General features: G+C 42.0%; 1 protein-coding gene across 5 annotated transcripts in view; it reads left to right on the top strand.

The window, feature by feature from the left end:
* Grip1 (glutamate receptor interacting protein 1) overlaps positions 1-23,329 on the top strand; it is a 386,557-nt gene that overhangs the window by 321,895 nt on the left and 41,333 nt on the right. For all 5 annotated transcript variants that reach the window (XM_052165139.1, XM_052165137.1, XM_052165136.1 and 2 more), the window contains 2 exons: positions 7,422-7,491; positions 9,567-9,712. In XM_052165139.1, the coding sequence (XP_052021099.1) occupies positions 7,422-7,491; positions 9,567-9,712 (216 nt within the window). The remainder of the gene's footprint in view (positions 1-7,421; positions 7,492-9,566; positions 9,713-23,329) is intronic.

The raw sequence follows: 23,329 nt of genomic DNA, 5'->3' as shown, positions 1-23,329 counted from the left end.
TGGAAGATCTCCCCGGCCCTCAATTTTTAAGATATTGAACAAATTAAATTTTTAAATCCAAAAGTGTTAAGAGTATCTATTTACATTAAATAACCAAAGGAAAAGAAAAGTTTCTTTAGTAAATTTTGAGATTGAAGCAATTTTGGTTGTAATAGATGCTCGTGAGGAGGAGATGTCCGGAGGACTCCCACTCACTCGCTGGCAGGGTTGTGTCCAAACAGTTTTAATGTCGACAGTGTAAACACCCACAAGCTGCTATAAGAAAGTCTTGAGTCTCAGCCCGCCACAGGCAGCTGTTCTTTGTGAAGCCTCAGTGTTGCTCTGCTCCAGGAGGAGCAGGGATGCACAAATCTCACACCTACACATCGCCTCTCAGAGCTCCAACTGCACTTGCACCAGCGATCGTCACAATACTGAGCGTGCTTCTTCCTGGAAAATACTCTTAACTTACAGGTCAAGAAAGCAACTCACTGCAAAAGAAAAACAAGAGCAAAAATGCCAGCTGGGATCTGGATTCACCGCAGTGAGAGTGTAAACTCCCAAAGGCCTCACTCAGGTCCCGGCACACACAGATCCTCATTCAATGCCTGTATCCGTTGTGTGGATGGATGATGCATAAGCCCTGTGTCCCCCAAGAAACACGCCTTTGAATAAGATTGTGAAGACAAAGACTATTGCATGTATTAAAGATTCAGAAAATGATGGTTCAAGACCAAGAACCAAGAGACCCAAGTGCCCCTCTCTGTAAAGGCGTATACATATTAAGTGTATATACATATATGCATATATATATACAATGTATACATATGCACATGGATATATATACATTTACATGCATCTATATGTATACATATATGAATATATCCATGTATATATCTATAAACATATGCTCTGTATACATATGCATATATATATACAAATGCATATGTGTATTTGTGCACATATATACATATGTATATATGTGTTCATATATATGTGTGTGTATATATATATATATATATATATATATATATATATATATTAACTACCAAAACTCATTGCCACTTCAGCACGTGTAAGGTGGTGATCATTCAGGACTTTACTCAAAGCCTTGTGAAATGTTTTTAACAAATCTCTAGATAACAAAAGTCTAATGTTCAGCCCAAAATATATAGTATGAAACTCTCAATAAATTTTTAAAATGTAGCTTTTTTATTCTAGTGTCTACTACAATGATATTATATTGGCAGGATAAGCAAGCACCCTCTCATCAGACACATGTGGGCTCTGAGGGAAACCCTCATGGTTCACAGAATTTTCTCGCCATCGCCATCTTTGTACGAGATCCCCTTTCCTCCATTATCCCCTCTGTGTTCAGAAGTAGCCCTCCATGAAAGGCACGCATGCCCTCAGCAAGCCCAGCTGCCCTCCATCATGAGAGGCATGCAAGTCCTCAGTGTGACTAGCTACACCCCAGACCTAAGAGAGTTAAAAAAAAAATGACCACCTCTAAATTTGAATGTGGTGAGCAGTTGTAGGTCAATTTTTGTGGGTTCTCAATAAAACATTCACAGCACATTAGAGCCAGACGTTGTTGCTTTCATTGATGTTGTGATAACATAGAATGATTTATTATAGCAGTTGAAGTAGGTAAACTAACAGAAATCTCCACACGCCAGTATCCTTCCACCCCAACCTGTCCAGAATCGTGGCTCCTACCTTCCGACCTTTGTCACCTGCCTGTCAAGTCAGAGAACTTTGGTTGTCTCTGCCCTGTGTGTGTCCTTGTCCCTTAGGGCTTTCTGGCATTGACATGTCTGTTGCAGTGGTGATCTGTCCCTTCTCTGCCAGACATGGCACCCTGTGATGGCCTGTGTGTCCGTTCTTAACCCTCCAGGCATTCCTGCAATGGCCCATTTTACAGAGGGAAATGGTGTGGCTGGGCTAATAAAAGGCAAAATAAAGATTCAAACATGAAGATTCTGTCAACCTGAGCACTGGCTTTCCTGTCCTTCGACTGATTTGAGGAACCTTCCCGGGGGCCTAGATCAGAAAAGCAAGAGGCCGTATTCTATGTGGGCAGTTAATTTCCAGGCTTCTCTTTATGATGTGACTGAATTTGCTGCAGAAACAAAAGCTTAGTTTTCCTTTTTCATAAAATCACAAAGGGGGATGTGTGATAGGCATGACACGTTTTCATCTTTCCTATAGAAATAAGCCTTTCCCAGTGAGGGTGGAGGATGGTTTTAACACTTCTGAGATTGAACGGTGGAAGGACAGTGCATACTATCTTGATATGAGAAAATGTGAGGTTTTTCTCTTTTTTTTTTATTCAATATATTCTTTATTTACATTTCAAGTGATTTTCCCTTTCCTGGATCCCCTCTCCCCAAAAGTCCCATAAGCCCTCTTCCCTCCCCCTGTTCCCCAATCAACCCCTTCCCCGCTTCCCTGTCCTGGTATTCCCCGACACTGCTGTACTGAGCTTTTCCAGGACTGGGGCCACTCCTTCCTTCTTCTTGGGCATCATTTGATATGTGCATTGTGTCTTGGATATTCCAAGCTTCTAGGCTAATATCCATTTATCAGTGAGTGCATACCATGAGGGTTCTTTTGAGACTGGGTTACCTCACTTAGGATGATGTTCTCCAGTTCCATCCATTTGTCTAAGAATTTCATGAATTCATTGTTTCTAATGGCTGAATAGTACTCCATTGTGTATATATACCACATTTTCTGTATATATTCCTCTGTTGAGGGACATCTGGGTTCTTTCCAGCTTCTGGATTGTATAAATAGGGCTGCTATGAGCATAGTAGAACATATATCCTTATTATATGCTGGGGAATCCTCTGGGTATATGCCCAGGAGTGGTATAGCGGGGTCCTCTGGAAGTATCATCCCCAGTTTTCTGAGGAACCGCCAGACTGACTTCCAGAGTGGTAGTATCAGCTTGCAACCGCACCACCAGCAGTGGAGGAGTGTTTCTCTTTCAAATGTGAGGTTTTTCAATGGCCAAACCCTAGATGAAAATCAAGAAAAGGAAAACAGATGATAGCAACATACCCAGGGAACCTCAATGCGCCTTATATTTCCAAGGGCTCAAGAATTGGAAGCATCCAGAACTTGGGGTGAATAAGAATGAGGATATAGCTCAGACAGTAGGATTAGTTGAAAGCTAAGAATGAAGGAATTTGTCTGTGAAGGTACCTCCCCCTATTCAGTGAAGCCAAGCGTCTCCCCAAAAGAACTCTCAGAAGCTCTGAGCTTATATCTTCAAAAGCGGGAGCTAGATAACTGTAGACTAAGGAATGCAACTGAATTCTGCAGAAAAGGAAAGAAATTGGATGCCCTCGCACTTGTTCATGGGCACTCTTGACACGGGCATGCTAAAGCAAATAGCAAGTATTGATCATCTTGCAAAGATTATTTGTAATAAACTATGTTGAAGGAATGAAGAATGGAGAGGCAAGAAAGATAGATGGATGTGGTGATGACCTGGGAAGGAAGAGAACAAACCCCCGTGGCTCATAATACAATGTAAACAGAGAATGACTAAGATTGAAAAATAAAATTGTAGCATTATATGTTATTTCACAGGTGGAATCAACCAAAGTTGAAAGTGTGTGTTCCTCAGATGAATGAGGAGATATGATCCCAGTAAACTGATTGTGGATGGAAACTATTCCTAAAATATAACAACACAATAGAGTGTAGTGTGCAGTGTTTATCTGCAAACTCATGACCAATGGGACGCTATGGCTTGCTACCCTTGCACAGTATCACAAGAGATGTCTATACTGTGTGTTGCCAGCTCATATCAAAATTCAAGTGTGGCTTCTGCTGAAAGAAATTGCCTTCATGCTATCAAATCTCAAAATCACAAATGAATCACCTTAAAGGCAGGAATCATCTCTTTTTGAATCTGAGGAAACGGGAAATTGAAGACTTAACTTCTGCACAGTTTCCAACCAAATTGTATGAACTCGAAATTTTGACACAAGTGAAAGTAAGAGCTGTCAAGATGGCTCAGTTATTAAATGCTTGCCGTTAGGCATTGAGTGTCCAACCTCCATTCTTAGAATCCACGCAAAACAATGCAGGTCATGGCATCGAGCACCTGTAATTCCAGCACTGGAGAGGAGGACACAGGAAGATCCCTGGAGCTTGCTGGGTAGGCAGTCTATTTAAATTGGTTAGCACCAGGTCAGTACAAGACCCTCTCAAAATAGGTGCATGACACACTGACAGTGACACATGAGTTTGCCCTCCAGGCTTCACATAGACACAAACACACAGACTGTACACACGTACAATATACACGTGAGCATGTGTATGTGCACACACTGAAAACATATATACACCTTCCAAAAAGCATTACAATGTTTCCTTGTTAGGTTCAAGAATATGTTCTTATGGAAAACAAACAAACAAACAAAAATATCAGCTTTGTAATGCTACATAAATAGATGGTCGTGGTGAACACTGAGAACTCTGACAGAAGACACATCTATCATTGCCTGCGTGCCTTAACAGTGATGTTAGAAATACAAGTGGATTTTGAGTTAAAATTGGTGTTATTAAGCATGAGTTGGAACAAGGCACTACTGACTTTAACCTCCATAATGTCACACACAATTTCACAATGTCAGTCTCCTGTCGCACTTTCAGTTCTATCTATTTGGCCAGTTGCATTGAGACTGCAAGGAAGTACTATTGTCTGCCTGTGGTTTCCAGAGTATAGTCTTTGCTCTTCCTTTGCAAGTCACCCTCTTGACCCATTCACTGTAGGTCACCACCTCCCCGCATCTAATGGCATGCTGGGATGGCTACTTTGGTAACAGTGGTATCTCTGAAGAGAGAACATTATCTCATTTCTCATGACCTCAGGGGATGTAAGGAGCTCCGCCTCCCCTGTTTAAACCAATCTCTCTGAAATTTCACAGCCAGAGCCCAGTGCAGAAATGCTTAACTCATAGCTGGTGCTCTAGAAATCTGTGCTAAGTAAGTGCATGGCTCTGCAGACCATCCCAATCAAACCCAAAGGATCGAGTGATCATGTGTTACTCTTTCTTGAAGAGTCTAAAGACCATGACAAATGAAAGATTGAAGGCTCCATGTAAATACTGAAGGGGGAACTGAGTTCAGTGTGGCCAGATAGTAATAACAATAATCTCTTCTGCAGACAGGGTGCCCATGTGTAGGGATCTAACCACTTTCCCATAATGCTCTCTACAGAAACTCTCAGGTAAAGACTGACTGTTCATCATGTACTGTACAGATGAGACATCTAAGAACTCTGTCCCCAATGTCCCCAAGCAATTGGCCCAGACACGTTAGAGCCAGGGCTTCAGCTCCAACCATCATGACCATCAAATGTCATTTCTTAATCATTATACTGTATTGTCCTTCTGTTTTTCTATTACCAAAAGTGCATATCTGCAGAAACTATTAATATTTAATAATAGTGACTTGCTTGGTCGGTTTAGAGCCCTATGAACCTAGAAGCATATGTTTGGCTTGTCATTTTCTAGGCAGAGAAGAATTTGGCATTCTGGTAGGGTGTGGAAACAGCTACTAACTGCTCGAGGATTCACTGTCATATCTGTGTGCCTGGAAATGACAGAGACGGGGCCCATACAGGTCTGCACACACTTCAGTGATCCATACCTTCACTCCAGTAGACATCTGCCAAGAAGAACCTTGGGTATTTCCAAAATGGGTGTAGTTGAAGGAGAAAGGGGAGAGTCTGTAAGACGAGGGTGGCTACCACGTGCATGTAGATGTAGAGAGCATATGAAAATTCTGGCTTCCGGGGAAAAACAGTGTGCAATTGTTCTCTATGTCATGATACTATCTTCCTCTCTTGCAAAAAGGAGAGGGTTTGATGTATCTTCTTGTTTCTTGTTGCTGGCTTTCCATGGATCTTTTCAGAAGAATCTGGACCTTTTTAATTTAAAAAAAAAAAAAAACTTCTTGCGTGTTATATGATGGTAACTACAGGTTGACAGGACACTGTGCAAATTCATTGACAGATACTAGAAGAACAATGCTTTTATTTAATGAATATGTATTTATTTGTGTGTGTGCATACATGTGTGTGTGCCCAGAACTGACTATTTTATAATATGGCATGAGTAGGATTGGTAGATGTTTGTGTCTGTGGATAAGTCATATCAAATCATTGAGTGAAGGTTTAAATAATGAGCTAATTGTACTAAACAGACTGTTTTGCAATCTTTGCTGTGAGCTACGGATTGTGATTAAGCAAAATCTCATTAACATTTACTCAGGACTAATTGCGATAGTGGGTAAGGTATTGGGGGTGTTGATTTTCCTTTAAATATGATGTTGAGCTATTAAACCATCTGTTCTTATGCATAAACATTTTTCAGGGATTCAGATGGGATTATAGGATATGATATGGTTCTGTGATTATTATGGAATGATCAGTCTGTTTATAATAAAATCTTACTTCAGGGGCCTCTTAATGTTCTCTAGAAGGAAATTGCTGCAAGTTTCAGGTTGGCAAAACATCGTCTCTCAGAGGCCACTTGTCTTTTACACAAACGTTGATATCCTAAATGAAATCCAAACTTTGTTAATAAAGATGGTTTCTTTGTGCTTCCCTGGGCTATATAACTCATAGCCGCAGTTAATTCCAAGAAAGTTTCTTTTAAAATGTTTTTTTTTATCCCTTATCAAATGGAAGTACTACCCTCAAAATTATAAGGGCCACTGTGACCGATAATAATTTTATACACAGTTTAATGGGGGCTATATGTGTATGCCTAGAAAATATGTGTGTGTGTGTGTGTGTGTGTGTGTGTGTGTGTGTGTACACATGCATGCATTTGGTTAACTAATAAAATATTTACTATAGTAACAAAGTAAGCACTCACATCCCAAAACACTGTAGCACTTTCTAAGTTTGAATTTGTGAGCAGAACATAAAGATTTATGTAGCTCACCCACCAAAATAATTCCTTCTGGAAAACATGAACCTTAAAGCTGTGATTACTGCCTTCTGTCCTTCCCAGTGCCCTTGGGTAGCATAATGAACTCCAGTCAACAGTGGGCCTTACGAGAAAGGCATGGAGGAAAGAGAGAGAGGGACTCACTTTCACCAAGCCAGCTAGTCTAAATTGATTCCATTATTCTCCCGTTGAGAAGTCAACCTTTCAGGCCACTGACCTGAACCAGCCTAAACCCAATGATCAGCTCTCCAAATGCTCTCCCCAACTGCAAACTTAAATGGCCACTCTTATATGAATATTTTTTTGTAGGTATAATACACATAGTTTCCAACCATTTGCTGTTGGTTTACATACAAACTCTTACTGGTGTTGAAAGTTGACTGTCATGCAGGAGAGAACAGCCAGTCTTAGATGAGTTCTGGATATAAAGATGTGGTCGCTCACTCTATTTTTTTATTATTACAGCGCCATCCAGTAGAAAACCAGGGGACCCTCTTGTTATTTCAGATATCAAGAAAGGCAGCGTGGCACACAGGTAAGGAGGGGCTGTTTTCTCATTTGCCTGTTCTTTTTGTCCGTGTCCTTCTGTACTCTATAGCTAAAAGTGATTTTTAGGGTGTTCTATGAGTTCAGCATGAGCATTTTCTTCACTTTTTTCCAACTTCCATATTGTAGTGAAACCTCTAACGTTACCCAGTTCTGAGAAGGGCCTCTCCAACACAATTAGCTTGTGGGATGGCCTTGTCATCCTATCTGTCCCCTTTGGACACGTGAGACTTTAGAGACTCCATTAATGCTTATATTCCTGTTCTAATTTCATTTCTGTTGATGTAATTTAAAAACACATAGTAAATGATGTCCAAAAAGAACAGAGGAGTGGCCCCTGGTTCTGGAAAGACTCAATTCAACAGTATAGGGGAATACCAGAACAGGGAAGTGGGAAGGAGTTGATGGAGGAACAGGGGGAGGGAAGAGGGCTTATGGGACTTGCGGGGAGTGGGCACCCAGAAAATGGAAAATCATTTGAAATGTAAATAAAGAATACATTGAATAAGAAAAACCCAAAACAAAACAACAACAACAACAACAAAAAAAAAAGTCTGACCAAAAGCAACTGAGGAGAGGAAAGGATTTATTTGATTAATACGTCCAGATCGTAGTCCTTTATGGAGGGAGTCAGGATGGAGTCTCAAGCAGGAATTTGGAAGGTGTACCCACTGGCATCCATGAAGCATTACTTCTATCCAGAGAACTCACAGCCAAGCGATGCTTGCTGGCTCATTCATAACCTCATGCTTAGCTAGTTTTCTTATACAGCCCAAAGCTACCTGCCTAGGGAATGACGCCGCTCATAGTAGGCTGGACTCTCCTAGACCAATTAACGACTGAGAGTCCACCATAGACATATCCACAGGAAGGCCTGATCTGGGCAGTCTCTTGGCTGTCACTTCTTTCTTAGAAGACTCTAGGCTATATCATATCCACCACTGAAGCTAACTAGAGCACTCTCCTCCTTGGTCACTGTACTTCTAAATAAGATAGTCTCATATTTTTTTATTTCACAGATAAAAGTATATTTTAAGTAATTGAGCATGCCAATATAATACTTTTAAGTTTTCTTTAATTTTTCAAATAAAGACCTTTAGAGACCCTACCTGTCCTAGTAAAGGAAAGTGTCATTAAAGAAATTCTAACCACTAAAAGGTATGGAGAACATTGTGAGAGTGTTTGGTCATTAATGTAGGCACAGCTGTATTGAAACTTTGGTATCAAAGAAAGACAGACATTTGTTTTTCATATCATGCATGGAAAGTGGGCAAGGAGTCCACTATACCTACTTGCCATCCATATTTCCTATATATAGGTGGGCACTCATTGAGGGATGCTAAGAGAGCCTGAGTTATCTACCATAGGTGATCCAGGTGAGAAGAAAAGAGGGATTGAATACTAGGAAGCCATTAGTAGACTCTAACATAGACATAGTACATAAAGGAGAGTTCTCTACCAAAAACATACATAGTGTATTCTCATTCCTCTTATCACTCTATTATGGATTTTTAAGATTTTTGAAAGACTTTCAATTGGTTCAGAAGCAGTACTGAACTCTCTGAGGCCATTTTCCAAGTACTTATGTCAGATTGTCCCCTTCTCCAGCCACAACAACTTCCCAGGGGCATGAAGAAAGAGCCAAAATCCTAGACATCAGTTCTCAATGACCTGAGCTGTCTTGCCTTCTTTCGTCCCGTAGCTCTCTCCTTGGAGATGATTGCAATGCATCAATAATGTGTATCAAGATGGAGAAGAACACTGGGATATTTGGGTCTCTGGTACCCGGTGCCCCCTAAGGAGCTCTTGACTGCCTGAGTAAATGCCTAGGTTAAATTGAGGAAAGCATAAGGTAGATGTTTTAACAATATACAATTTAGCATCACAGCATCCAAATCGAATAAGAGTGGGGGAAAATAGATGCGTGTGAATAAAGTACAATTCTAACACAGTTTAAAAGCTTTGCGTCTGATGGTCATGTGAACACACTATTATGCCCAGTGCCTCTTGAAATGGCCTGAATAAGTATCCATCATGACTCACACACCATGCACTTATTAACAGAACCGGAACTCTGGAACTTGGAGATAAATTGCTCGCAATAGATAACATCCGGTTGGACAACTGTTCCATGGAAGATGCGGTCCAGATCCTCCAGCAGTGTGAAGACCTGGTGAAGCTCAAAATCCGCAAAGATGAAGATAACTCAGGTATTGACAGCATCCTTGCTCATAAGACTGACTTTTCTAACTGCCTGTCTATCAAAAAGATAATAAATCTTGATGCTTTTCCTGTAGCAGCTGGCTAATAATGTCACAGCGGTGTTTTATATAGTTGCAAGAGTCTTTGAGCTATGCACTGAGTGTTGAGTGGAATTTAAATGATGCTTTCAAATTTTATAACTAAGATATTTTTTATAAAAATTATGTTAAAACAATTTTAATTATGAATACACTCTAAGGCAGTGAAACTGGTCATTTCCAAGAGTTTGTTGATACTTATAGCATATAACCATGGTGAGTGCTGCATTTTTTGACTTCATATTTAGCTAGTTTACACACTCTTAATGTTTTCCTCTGTTATTTCAGTGGCTTAAGTAGCATAGATAGTAGTCTCCTACTCCATGACTTTATTTAGATTTCATGGCTTTATTTAGATTCTCCCCTTCCTTTGAATTATTTCTTTAAAACACCTCTCTAAAACCAGGATTACAGAGTGAGAATAAAAAGGAAACTCTGAGATTCCTCCCACATTCTGTCCCTTGGTTTTTAGGGGTCAGATCCATTCTAGGTGCTTCGGTGATGTGTAAGGAATAACGTGTGAGCAAGCGATGCTTCTCAGACCCTGATGTGCCTCAGTCTCCTGGGGAGCTTTGGAAACACACACCCTGGGCATTGTCTCCAGGTGGAGTCCCGGATTCTTCTTATTTGACAAATGTCACGGCACTGCCACCAGTCGTGCAAGGAGCATGGCTTTCATATATCTGCAGTAGATGACCTCTTACCTGCTCACAATCATAACCTGCAACTCACTGAAAAGCCCACTTAGTACGATAACTCACAAGTACGGAAATGCTAGGAATGTGTACCATAACTCTTTCATTTAAAAGATTGCCAATCTTGCAATAAAGCTAAGGCCCATGCTGTGAATGTGGTTCTATAGATTACAGTCTCACGTCTTTGTTTCCCTCAACTATACGTACAATAGATAGTTTGCTGCTTCAGTGTTGGTTTTTCATTTCTGAGTCATAAGGCCTAGTTAAAACAATTGATGGGAAGATATATTTGGACTCATGGTTTCAGAGATCGCCATCCATCCGTGGTTGCCCGGCTCCAGTATTTATGATGAAGTGGAGCCTCGTGGCAAAGGGTGTGGAGAAATTAAGGTGCCCAGCTCATGGCAGTGAAGAATCGGGAATGCAGACAGGAAGGGGCCAGGGACAAGTTATAGCCTCCAAAGTGACGCCCAGTGTTGTTTTCCTCCCCTCAGCTCCTCTTCCTGTTAGTTCATGAATTATAAACTCATCAAAGGATGAACCCATTGGTATGATTACTATTAGTACTGTCATGACTCAGTTACCTCTCAGCACTTCTACTAGCTGAGGTCCAAGCCTTCCACACACACAGGAGCCTGGACTTAGCATGGCAGAGTCCATGTCAAATTCCTACCACACCTATTACTTTTGACTTCCAAAGGACCTATAGCCAACTCAAGATACGAAATGCATTCAGTCTATCTCTAAGAGTTCCCAAAGTCCCCAAAACACAAGCTAGCATTGCTCAAAAGCCCAATTCGTTCTCTTCTGAGACTCAAAGCAAAATCAGGCGTTAAGGTTCCCAGCCAACGTGAGCACTGACTAGACGCACGTGGAGCACAGCTGCAGCAGCTCGAGTGTTTGCTAGCTGCGCTCAGAGAAATGCTGTCCTTGGCAGCCTGTGTGTGAAAGGTTCCCTGGAGTGATCAGCAAAGTCTTTCAAAGGCTTTCCGTCTTTATGCCCATGAGCCACTGATGGATGGGAACAGCCTAGCTCCTGAGATGCCACCGAAGCATCTTTGTTGTCCCAGTGCCAAGTCCTCGGCTGCTTGTTAAGGTGTGAGTCTACTCAGCAAGCTCACTATTCCTTCAGCCTTACGGAGCCCCTCCTGGTTTTTGTTTTGTTTTGTTTTGTTTTGTTTTAAAACTTAAACTCCAAGCTGTTCAGACCCATCTGCTCTGGCATCTCCTCCTGATTCTCACTGAAAATCCAGATAAAAGCAGAGAGCAGTGTCCATGCAAGTTTAAATTCTGTGCTGTCTCAAAATGGGCACCATTGGATTAGTCTATAACTTTAAATTTAGCATCTCACCAAGTATCAGGACATGGGAAAACCATGCAGACATGTTCTTTGCCTGCATGTAATATACAGTCTCCCATCTAGGAGGGTCCTCAGGTCCATCTGAAACCTCACAAGCAATTGCTAATAATCCCACTATCGTTCTGCTCTTTAGAGCGCTCCCCAAAACTGCCTAGTATACTCTCCTTCCCTACAGAACTCTAAGCTGCTGTTTTAAGAAAGCTTTTCTCCAAGTTTTTCCAAGCTCCACCCACAAATCATTTCCAAAGTTAGATGTTGCATAGTGAAGAAGACACACAACTATTTTACTTCCGAGCATCAATCTCCTCTGGCTGTCATCCTTCTGCTGTCATGGTGACAATACCTGATCACAAGAATAACCTGACGCAGGAAGGATTGGTTGTCATTCTTGGTTTCAGTCCATGGTCAGCTGGCTGGGTTATTTCTGGACTGTGGTGAGGTAGTCACAGCCGAAAGGCATGGTGACTCCACATCGCTCACCCGACAGCAATGAGCAAAGGCAAAACCAGAAAGACAAAGCGATTCCCTTCAGAGTCATTCTAGTGAATTACTTTTCCCAACCAGACTCAACCTCCTGAAAGCTGACAGTCTGTATTTACCAGTGCATTGATCCATTGGTGAAGTAGCTGCCCTATGATCCAACCATCTATCAGTAGTTCCACCCACTTGGTGGGCGGAGCCCTCAGTGTCTAAGACTGTCAGGGGAGATGCTTAATATTCATAACACTTCCTACTTCTGATTGATTTTTTTTCCTCTTTAAAATAAATATATTTAACTGATACAGAAAATGAACTGTCCATATTAATGAAGTAACATCATGTTTAGATCTGTGGACACATTATAAATTATTTAAATCAATTTAAACATATCTACTTCCTCAAATAGTAATCATGTCTTTATTATAAAAAACTTTCAAGAGCTTTTCTTCTACCTTTAAAAATGTTATTGTCAGCCGGGCGGTAGTGGCATATGCCTTTAATCCCAGCCCTTGGGAGGCAGAGGCAGGCAGATTTCTGAGTTCAAGGCCAGCCTGGTCTACAGAGTAAGTTCCAGGACAGCCAGGGCTATACAGAGAAACCCTGTTTCAAAAAAACCAAAATAATAATAATAATAATAATAATGATGATGTTATTGTCATTTAAAGGGTGAAAGTGAAATAGTGATTTATTTTTACTAGAGTAAAATTTAAATAATTTATAACAACTTCATGATTTACTTTTCCTAGCTTTTAAAGACCTGTTTTAAGTTTCAGGTGTGTGTGTTTGTATTGGTGTGTGTGAGTGTGTGTGTGTGTGTGTGTGTGTGTGTGTGTGTGTGTGTATGTACAGGTGCCCAAATTGGAGAAAGTATTTGGTCTCCTTTTGCTAGAGTTAGGAGGAGTTGCGAGCCCCCTGACATGGGTACTGGAAACCAAATCCAGGTCCTCTGGGGGAGCAGTGCCTGCTTTTATCTGCTGAGCTGTCTTCCCTGCCCCACTTCACCCAACTTTTGATTTTCCTCTCTGTAACTAACAGCAGAGTTTCATCATGTACACCCAGTTCTGTTTTCATATAAAAATTACAAAAAATACTTTATAAATTAAGCAAACTTAATTATATTATACATTTTCAGTAACACATGTAACTGACATAAACATGCTTGAGAATTGCTTTAATAGCTGTATTATTTCTCTCATCACTGTGAGAAAGTACCTGCACTAGGAATCGTTCATACTGACTCATGGTGTGTCAGGTGTGGGTCTGGTGCTATGTATACAAATGCTAAATCCTGGTTGCCTCCAGACCAGTGCTTGTTATATAAACCTGCTCCCTAATTTAAAATTAATTTTTATTAAAAGGCTAGAGCCTGTGATTGGGCAGTAGAGAGAGAAAGGCGGGACTAGAGGATTGAATGACAGGGCTCAGGAGAGACCACAAGGGAGAAGGAGGAAGAAGACCAAGAGAACTGGAGGTCTCTGTTAGTCAGATGGACTGGGAGCATTTAGCCCATAAAACAGCACCCTGAGCAAAGACTGGTGAAGCAAAATCAGCTCAGACAGCAAGAGCCTCAAACACTCAGAAATCCGCCTGCCTCTGCCTCCCAAGTGCTGGGATTACAGGCGTGTGCCACCGCCGCCTGGCTTTTTTTTTTTTAATGCAAAGTGTGATTCGGGAAGTTTTTGTCCATCCTGTGAGACAGGTGTGGTAGAGAAGAGGCGCTTACATCATGGAGGTAGGAGAATGTGGCCCAAGCTACTAACCTCATGGTAGACAGGAAGACGCACGGGTGACAGATCGGACAAGGTACAGCTTCCAACAGCGCGCCTCAGTAACCGACTTCCTCTGGCCTGGGCCTGCCTCCTACCCTTTCCAGAACCTCACAGAATGTCTCCACCGGCTGAGAGACTGAGCCATGTGAACCAGAGGAAGGTATTTTATATTCAGATCACCGCATGGATAAACTATTTTTTCTAAATAGTTTTTATTTTGCATCTGTAGCCAGAATACGAAATAAATATAGGGACTAAGGGACCAATAACAACAAAAGAGGTATCTATTGTTTGAGGCCACTTCATATCATCACTTTGTCTATTTTGTGGCAGAAGAGAGAGAGACAAAGTAATCCATAAATGTATTAAGTTAAGATCGATCTTAAGTGCAATGTACGAATTACTTAACATTTTGACCTCATCCAAACGGCATTACACCATTTTGCCTGGTGCAGGGAAATAGAGAGGAAGCAAGGAGGTAGAATCCCAGTATCCCCTTCATGGACATGCCCTTAATGACCTAACTTCCTTTCTTTGGGCCCCAGCTCCTAAAGGTCCCATCACATTCTATTGACAGCACGGACTAGTAACCAGTTAAAACTAGTAACCCTTAATGTGGGTGCCTTTAAGGACATTTATCATTAGAATCATAACACCAATCATTTTAAAAAAAAAAAAAGTCAGTGTTCTAGAATCTTCTCATATCTAATTCAGAATAGGTCTAGGGGTGATCTATTATCACGCCAAGCCATATGTTTAATGTTTCTTTTTTTGGATTTGGTTTTTTTGAGACAGGGTTTCTCTGTGTAGCCCTGGCTATCCTGGAACTCACTCTGTAGACCAGGCTGGCCTCGAACTCAGGAATCTACCTACCTCTGCCTCCCAGAATGCTGGGATTACAGGCGTGCGCCACCACCACCCGGCTTAATGTTTCTATTAAGAAAAAAAAAAAAAAACTGGTTATATTCATTGACAGAGTTGGGAATGATGATAATATACAAATATATTTTGTATCCAGCACCTTAAATGCACACAAGATAATGTACTCATTATCTCTCAAGCACTGATTTTTCTACGCCAAGTTCGCATCCCCCTCTTTTCGAGTTTGCTTCCACTGCATTTGCTTTGGGGAATTTATTTCACGAAAGGGCTAAAGCCTCCGGCATCGACCGGGCTCGGTCCTAAGGAAGAGGCAAAGCCCAGTGGGAAAATGTACTTAGCCTGATTTGCACAGCTCAGCAGACCTCAGCACCCGGTCCTTGCAGAGTGAGAAAGCCCACCCGGGGATGAATTTGCATGGGACACAGAGCTGGCGATGCCTCCAGTTTCGGAGCCAGCTCTGCAGACCCGTTGGCAGCTTTTGCAGACACAGCCGCTGACTGCTGGGAGCGCCCCGCCCGGTTCTCAGGGGCTGATCTCCTTTGGCTTATGCCCCGCCCCCTTACATCCACCTCTATAATCAATCCCTAGGCCTAATAGTATGGTAATCATCATGCTGATTCAATCCGTTTTTAATTCTGTTAAATCCTGAATCTTCTCATTGGAAAACACCACGTGTCTACCCCACAAAATATGACTATAAATGTTACTGTGAGGGCTGTACTTAATCAAGCCGTGTCTTCTCAAGCTGATGTATCAAAACATGCATTCACTCAGACATGATTGAATAACAGATACCATCTTGTCATGATTTATTCACTTTATATCCCAATCGCAGACCCCTCCCTCCCTCCTCCCAGTCCCACCCCTTTCTCCCACTCCCCTCCACTTCTTACAGAAGGGGAGCCCCACACCCCTCCTGTCCCATCCTACCCTGGCACATCAAGTTGAATCAGGACTAAGTGCATCCTTTCTCACTGAGGCCAGAAAAGGCAGCCCAGGTAGGGGAAAGGGATCTAAAGGCAGGCAACAGAGTCTGAGTCAGAGGCATCCCCCTGCTCCAGTTGTTAGGAAACCCCCACAAATGCCAAACTGTATAACAAATAGCCATTTTAAAATGGTCGTCTGATTATCAGTTTGAAAGAATTGGCACGTTCCTAGGATTCTCTTCCCTCTTAGGACCGAAAGATGATTTGGGGGCTGGAGAGATGGCTCAGGAATGATAGAAATCCTTATAAATGCCAGGTGGGTGTGGGGGCCACTTGTAATCCTCCCCACACATAGTGGGCATAGTGCATCTCCAGGCCAAGCTTACTACGATCAAGATTAACCACTTCAGGGGGCTCTGGGTTTAACTAAGAGAGCAAATGAAGGTGTTTTCTGACACCAGTCTTGGGCTTCCACATGCATGTAGAGCATCCACATATCTGTATGCCCACACACATGAAACATAAAAACATGCGTCTATTCATATATGCATACCGCACACACAACTCACGAAAAATGGAAAAAGAAAATACAATTTGAATAAGTAGATTCTTTTCTATGCATAGCAAAGGAAGACGGGAAGATCCTTCCTATTTAAAATGTAAAACTTAGTTGCAAATTAGTTCACAGGGGCCCATGTGGCCAGAAAGAGCACATCTTTTAAGATCAGATCTCAGTTTAAAGTCCAAGTGTACCACATTCCAGCTGTGTAAGTTTGGACAGATTTACACTGTGAGATCTGACGCCACTGCATGTGCACATGGGGCTGTGTACCTGTGTAGTGGAGGTACCTTGGTGGAGGTAGTAACTGGTAGTGTCAACGGTCAAGCAACTAGGGTCTGTTTTTATTACTAGAATTACTTCCTAAAATCCCTTCCCCTCCATCTTGGTCCTCAAGCAAGATATAACTTAGCAAAAAAGGAACATTGCTCACTAGATTAGTCTAGTCTAATTTTAACGTTGCTTGTGTGTTTCATCTGAAGTCACACTAGGGAACTGAAAGCACCAAATAGTGACCGTTCCTTTATCTCAATGGTTTTAAATGCTAATATTCCCAGGTGAATCTAGAAATTATACCAGTTCTGGGTTCCCCATACTGCAGATGCTTTTCATTTCTTCCTTTAACTGCCTGATCCTGTCTTTCCTTCATTCCTGTCTCCTTCATGGGTCCCAGGAAGTTACCCACAATTGGTGGAACTCAGCATCCTAGGCTAGGCAGTGCTGCAGCAGGGGTACACAGGCACGGTCTCAGGCTATCAGAGTCTCATGGCTCTGTTGTGCACACAAGGAAATGGTAGGAGCATTCTCGAATGTCGCAGTCTTTGGTTTTCAGTCATACTATTGGTACTTTAAGGTCTGTGGGGTACCTGACATGTGTTTAGGGGACTGCTGGTTCTTATATGATGAGGATATGAACTCTATCTTCAAGTCAGTCAACAGCCAATATAAACAATAAAACATTTAGTGATTACAAGTATGATGACAGGACTGTGGAGACGACACGCAAGCCTCAGGACCTGAATTCAGTTTTCAGCACTCTTGTAGAAAGCTGGATACAGCAGTGTGCGCGCCAGTAGCTGCAACTAGGGAGGCAGTCACGGGGAGCCCTAGGTCTTGATGGCTAGCCAATGCTAGCCAGATTGTTGAGTCCTAGGCACCTTGAAAAATCATATCTCAAAAGAGACGGTGGAAGGTAATTGAGTAAGACACAAGACATCTATTTCTGGCTTCCATGTGCACGCACATACATGAACAAAGACATACATACACACAGACGAATGTGATAAATGGCTGTGTGAATACGGGCAGCACTATTTGTGAAGGTTCTTGAAACCTTAGGAAGCAGAGAACCTCCTCTTAGTTGGAGGAAGTAGGTCACTGGGTCATACCCTGAAAGATTTTACTATGAGCTGAGCACCCTCCTCCACCGTATACTGCTTTTCCCATGATCCTCCCTACCTGAGTACATGGAGCCAGGCATGGGACTGGACCCCCTGGAAACAATGAGCCAGAGTAAATACTTCCTTTGCGTTATTCTCATGGACACTTTCCTATAGTGACCGACACTTCACGAGTTGACAAGAGAGTGTGGAAAGAAGCCTCTATATTTGCTCAGGAGGCTCAAGGAAAAGATTCCTACAACTTTGATCTAGAGAGGGCTTATTAGTGGGGCAGGAAGCCAGAGAGAAGGTTACCGGTCCCAGTAGGCTGATGTGAAGGATGTACGAAGAGATGAGATGGCAAAGTATCCTAGAATATCATCATAGGAAGAAATTTAAAACTGACCCCCAAGGCTGCTGAGAGGAGCAGCTACAGTGCCTTGCATGGGGAACAAGTCCAAAGGAATTGCTTAGAGACGACTAGTTTACTCACAGTGAGTCTGAAAAAAAAAAAAAAAACTCTGTGGCTAGGTCCATAGAGTGAAATGACTGTGAACGCCAAACAAGCTGGACTCACAGCTGAACTCACAGCTGCACTCACAGCTGGACTCACAGCTGCCCAGCTGGAGATTTCCACAAATATCTTTTATGAACATCAGTTTCCTCATCTACAAAGATCCATTCAATAGCTACCATAATATGGTCACCTTAAGGATCAAAGGAAGTAATTACTATATCCTAGCAATAATGTTTACACCTTGTAGAATCCAGTGAGTGCTATTAAGAGCTACTGTCAAAAAAAAAAAAAAAATAAAAAATAAAAAAAAAAAAGAGCTACTGTCAGAGAGCTTTATTTTGTGATGGCCAATTGCTTAGGAACACTTGGATCTTTGAGTACTTTTCTTCCTTTAGATTCATTTGTGGTGTTGTTCTCAGAAATTCTTGTGCATTCACAAAGGAATGTACTGAGCAGGGCAAAGGAGGAGGAGGCTCTTGTCCGAGGTTGTACAGCAGTGGCTCCTGCTCAATCCCCGGGTGCACAAAGATGCACAAAAATTCTTATCCAGGAACCTATGTTTTTGAAGGCTTTACATTGTATCGCTGCCCTTTTCTGTCTGCTAAACAGGCATCTGCTTATTGGTAGAATCTGTGATTTTAGCTCTTTGCCCTCTTTGTGGATTCTCGTGGAAAAATAGGTCGGAGCCTTTGATTGTCCCATCTATAACAAATTCTCTTTGCTTATGGTATAATGCAATCATATGCAAATTTAGTCATTACTTCGAGTCTAATCTGTTCTTCAAACATCTGGACTTTGTTATTTGTTTATGTTTTCAGCTTATCCAAGCTAAGTTATCTATTTATTTATTTAGTCAGGCTAAGTTATTTGAAGTAGCTTTAGTGCTAAAACCTAGACTGCAGAAGAGCTATGATCTCCCCTATTGAATCTTGGTTGTGCTTTGAGCCCTGGAGGAATCTGTCTGTCTCATGACTGTTCCCTGGTAGCAATGGCACCCAAACTTGAGAATACCTGAGAATCACGCCAAGGACTGTTCACAGGGCCACCTGTGCCCCTTCTCTGGAGTCTATGGTTGCCCCAGGTCTGGAAAGACATAAAGAACTGACATTTCTAACCAGTGCCCAGATGATGACAAAGTCTCAGGTCCTGAGGTTTTAAGACTTAGAAATGATTACTCTTGTAAAGACATTTAACCCCACTCATAAACCTTCTACGTCTCCTGTGAACACCTTAGGTACATTACTTAGATGCAGCCAGGTAAAATGGCCGAGAGCCCCAGGGCAGCCCCAGGGAGGGATCCTCTAGATGCTTTATTTTCTCAGACTGGTCCAACTAGAAGAAACTCAAGCATACTTCAAAACTAAGTCCACCATTTTTTTCATTGATGTGAACTTTGCTTGACCCACACATGTATTCCTTCCAAAGACTAGGTCCCCAATCCAAACCCAATCCTATTTGGCCAGGGCAGCAGCTGCCATCGTGGATTCAAGCCAGACTGCATTCATTTTGTTAAACAGGAGGCACTCAAGAAGGCTGAAGCTAACATTACAGATAAGTAATGCAGCAATTTTGCATCTGTTCTGTGGTCCCATTAATTTCCTTAACTAGAACTAAGCAGAGCAGACAAGTAGACTGGCCCCTTTCCTGCCTTTCACTAATAGTTGTAAACCTGCTGTTGTGATATAAAAGCTGCTTATAATATCATTAACATCTGTTTAGGCCCTCTTTGGATCTTGCTGGTGACTCCCGTATTACTCTGCCTTCACGGAAAGTTCCTGTTGTGGTTTGAGATTCTAGCCGCTCCTTCTTGAGCTTTGAAAGTTAAAGCAGCTTCAAGGACAGAGTAGCTTGGAGAGCGGCCACCTCCAAATGATCTGAACATAGCTTTCCAAATGGCCCTTAGTGCCCTCCTCCTGGACACCATGGCTTCTCAGAGGCCAGCTGGGCTACAGCCCAAAAAGGCAAATGGATTCGGAAGTTCTTCTTGGCCGGAAGCTGAAGCATCCTACACTCCTGGAACCTTGTAGGGAGGAAGTTCAGGGTTGACTGATCCCCCTAGTGGCCGCCAGGTCTTCCCTTCACACTCTGGGTGAGCTACACCAGCTTCGTGTCACGAAGAAGGAACACAGGCTTCGCCCAGTGCAGACTAACACCTGAGCTGCTTTAGAGCGCTCTCCCTCGGGATCTGGCTGCACGCCAACAGTCATCCGTCCTGTTGTGCTATTTTGCAGCATTTCTTGAATTCGCCCTCATCCCAGACAGAGTTCTAGGATGTGAGGACATGACTATAAAATCAAAGTTTTAGGTGATTTTATTCAAATAAGAGAAATCCTTAAAAACACAGAATAAGGATGGGGGGGTGCAGATGGGGGTGATTCCATGGGAAAAAGGACTTGCTCATCTTCCAGAGGACCCCGTTTTAATTATCAGCACCCACATGAAGACTCACAACCATCTGTAACTCTACTTTCAGGGTATAATGTAACCAACCCTCTTTCTGGTTTCCTTGGGTACCAGACATGCATGTGACGCATAGACATATATGCAAGCAAAACACACATATACATAAGATAGATAGATAAAGATAGATAGATAGACAGACAGACTAATCTATCTATACTTTCAATTCTAATAATTTATAAAGTATATATTATTAGAATTATATATTATAGAATTAAAAGTATAGATATAGATATATACATATTATATATTATAATTGAAAGTATAGATATATACATTATATAATATGTATATATTAATATATATATTATATATATTATATGTACACATACACACATTAGAATTTAAAGTATACACCAGAACATGAGTCTTGTCAAAACCTGGTCCTTGGGATGAAAGACTCTTCAGGACTGTGTGACAATAGCGTGTAGGCTTCAAAACTCAGCTCTACCTGACTGAATCTCATTCCTTAGCCTTTAGTGGCTCTCATTCAAGAAAACTTGAACCTTTCTTTCTCCTTGTCACTGGTTAGTGGGAGAACTGAAATGAGAAGCTGGAGAGTTGAGAGACACTAACCTGGTAGACAGTAGCTCTGGGATGTCCCAGAAACACACACCAAACCTAACTGAGAGAGAGCAGAAACTTCCTTGGAAAATAAGGCACGTGAGACAAGCTTTGAAGCAGAGAAGGAGAAATTCCCCCAGGAGAACAGTAGGAAGGGATGGGAACCCAGGGAGTAAAACTTGTAAAGACTGGGGAACACCGAAGGCCTGGGCGAGGAGTTGTGGGTCCACCGGGAGAGAAGCCAGAGGCTGAGATGGGAGAGGACAGTGTGGTCGGTTCTTGCAAAGTCTTGTAATTTATCAAAGATTTGGGGAACCAACAAAAAGACTTTCCATAAGATTGTGGTACCTTTGTGTTTGTGTTTCAAAACTATATGGAGAAGAAAAGACCAAGGCTCACGAGTGGGCAGCACTGCTAGAAATGCAGGCAAGGAGATGAACTCCGGGTCCCGTGCAGGAAGGCCATTTAGAAGGAAACAGTGCTGTGTGTGTGTGTGTGTGTAGATATAGATATACATATATATATATATATATATATATATATATATATATATATCTTTCTATATATGTGTACATAAGTATATGTATATATATAAAATATGTATATATACAGAGAGAGAGAGAATAAAAATGAGCAACGATCTAAAGAGAGGGAGACAGGGGAAAGAGAGAGAGAGGGGGAGAGAGGAGAGAGAGGGGGAGAGAGAGAATGAATGAGAAACAATAAGTGTTTTTTAAACAATTGGTTTCAGTTAGGATCCTCAAAGATCCACATTTTGTCTCCCCCTACCATTTGAAAAATGTGGCCGTAGTGTTAGGTCACCATCTTCTTGGTTTGCATCTATATCACATCTTGAGTGCCCAGCTGCCTTTTACTGCCTAGCTGGATGCTAATATAAAATGCCACCCTGTGAGCTAGCCTGAAACGTGGTTGTCCTAAACCCTCTACATCATCCCCAGTGTCCTTTTAACTTGATGATACAAGGATGAACCAACTGGACAAGCTCTCTCCACTCAACGCAGCACGTGGGTCTGCACCCAAGTCCACCTTCCTCTCCGCCAGTGTTTGTTTTCATCTAGACTGAAGTTTCACCTAAAACTTCCCATAAGTCCCTGGGTCTCTGGTGGTTTTCAAGTGTGTTTCCCCAAATGTCATAGACAGCAGATTCCTACATCTAGGAGCTGGTGCTTGTTCGCATGTGTGGAGTATGTGGAACTCACTGAAGGGAGGATCAGGGTTTTCCCAACAGCAAAACCTCCTAACAGAGTGGCCAGCAGAAAACCCCAGAAATAGAGAATATTATCTATTGTTTAATTAAGTCAGGGTCACTACTCAAATGAATGATTCTATCCAGAATATAATTATTGATGCAGTGTAGATCATAAAGTATAATCTGTTCAGTATATCCCCAGTTCATTTAGATCAAAAAAAGCTCTGGCAGGTAACAAAGTATTACACTATCAGAAAATGTGGGCTTCTGGACTCTTATTTCACTAACCCATCCCCTGATACTTCTTCCTGGAGCCCCAGTTGTTCATGATGACCAGCTTATTCTCCACAGTGTAAGCAGCAGCCTGGGGAACCCTGGGGACTGTCTCTCACACCTCTTAGATGTGATGTGGAGGGTCCTAAGCTGCAGCCTGAGCCAAACATCGATTACGTTTATAACCTAAGACACTGAATGTTGCTCTGCACGCATCATTTGGTAGGTGGTCTGTGATTCCCAGTGCACGGAATAAGTGGTGGCTACATTGCAGAACTCCCAGGCTGTGGCCAAAAATAAATGCTGACAAGAAAGAGGACGCTCCTGCCCACATTACTCTACTGACCTTGCCTTTGATGTTCACCCTAATTCCTCACTGCACACACAGATAATTGAATTGTTAACTCAAGCTTTCCTCTTTGTCCTTATTGTAGCATTTCATATTGTAAACGA

The sequence above is a fragment of the Apodemus sylvaticus genome, chromosome 20, assembly GCF_947179515.1.
Source record: "Apodemus sylvaticus chromosome 20, mApoSyl1.1, whole genome shotgun sequence".
NCBI lineage: Eukaryota > Metazoa > Chordata > Mammalia > Rodentia > Muridae > Apodemus > Apodemus sylvaticus.
Note: the sequence above shows the minus strand (reverse complement) of the source record. Positions and strands in the feature narration are given on the sequence as shown.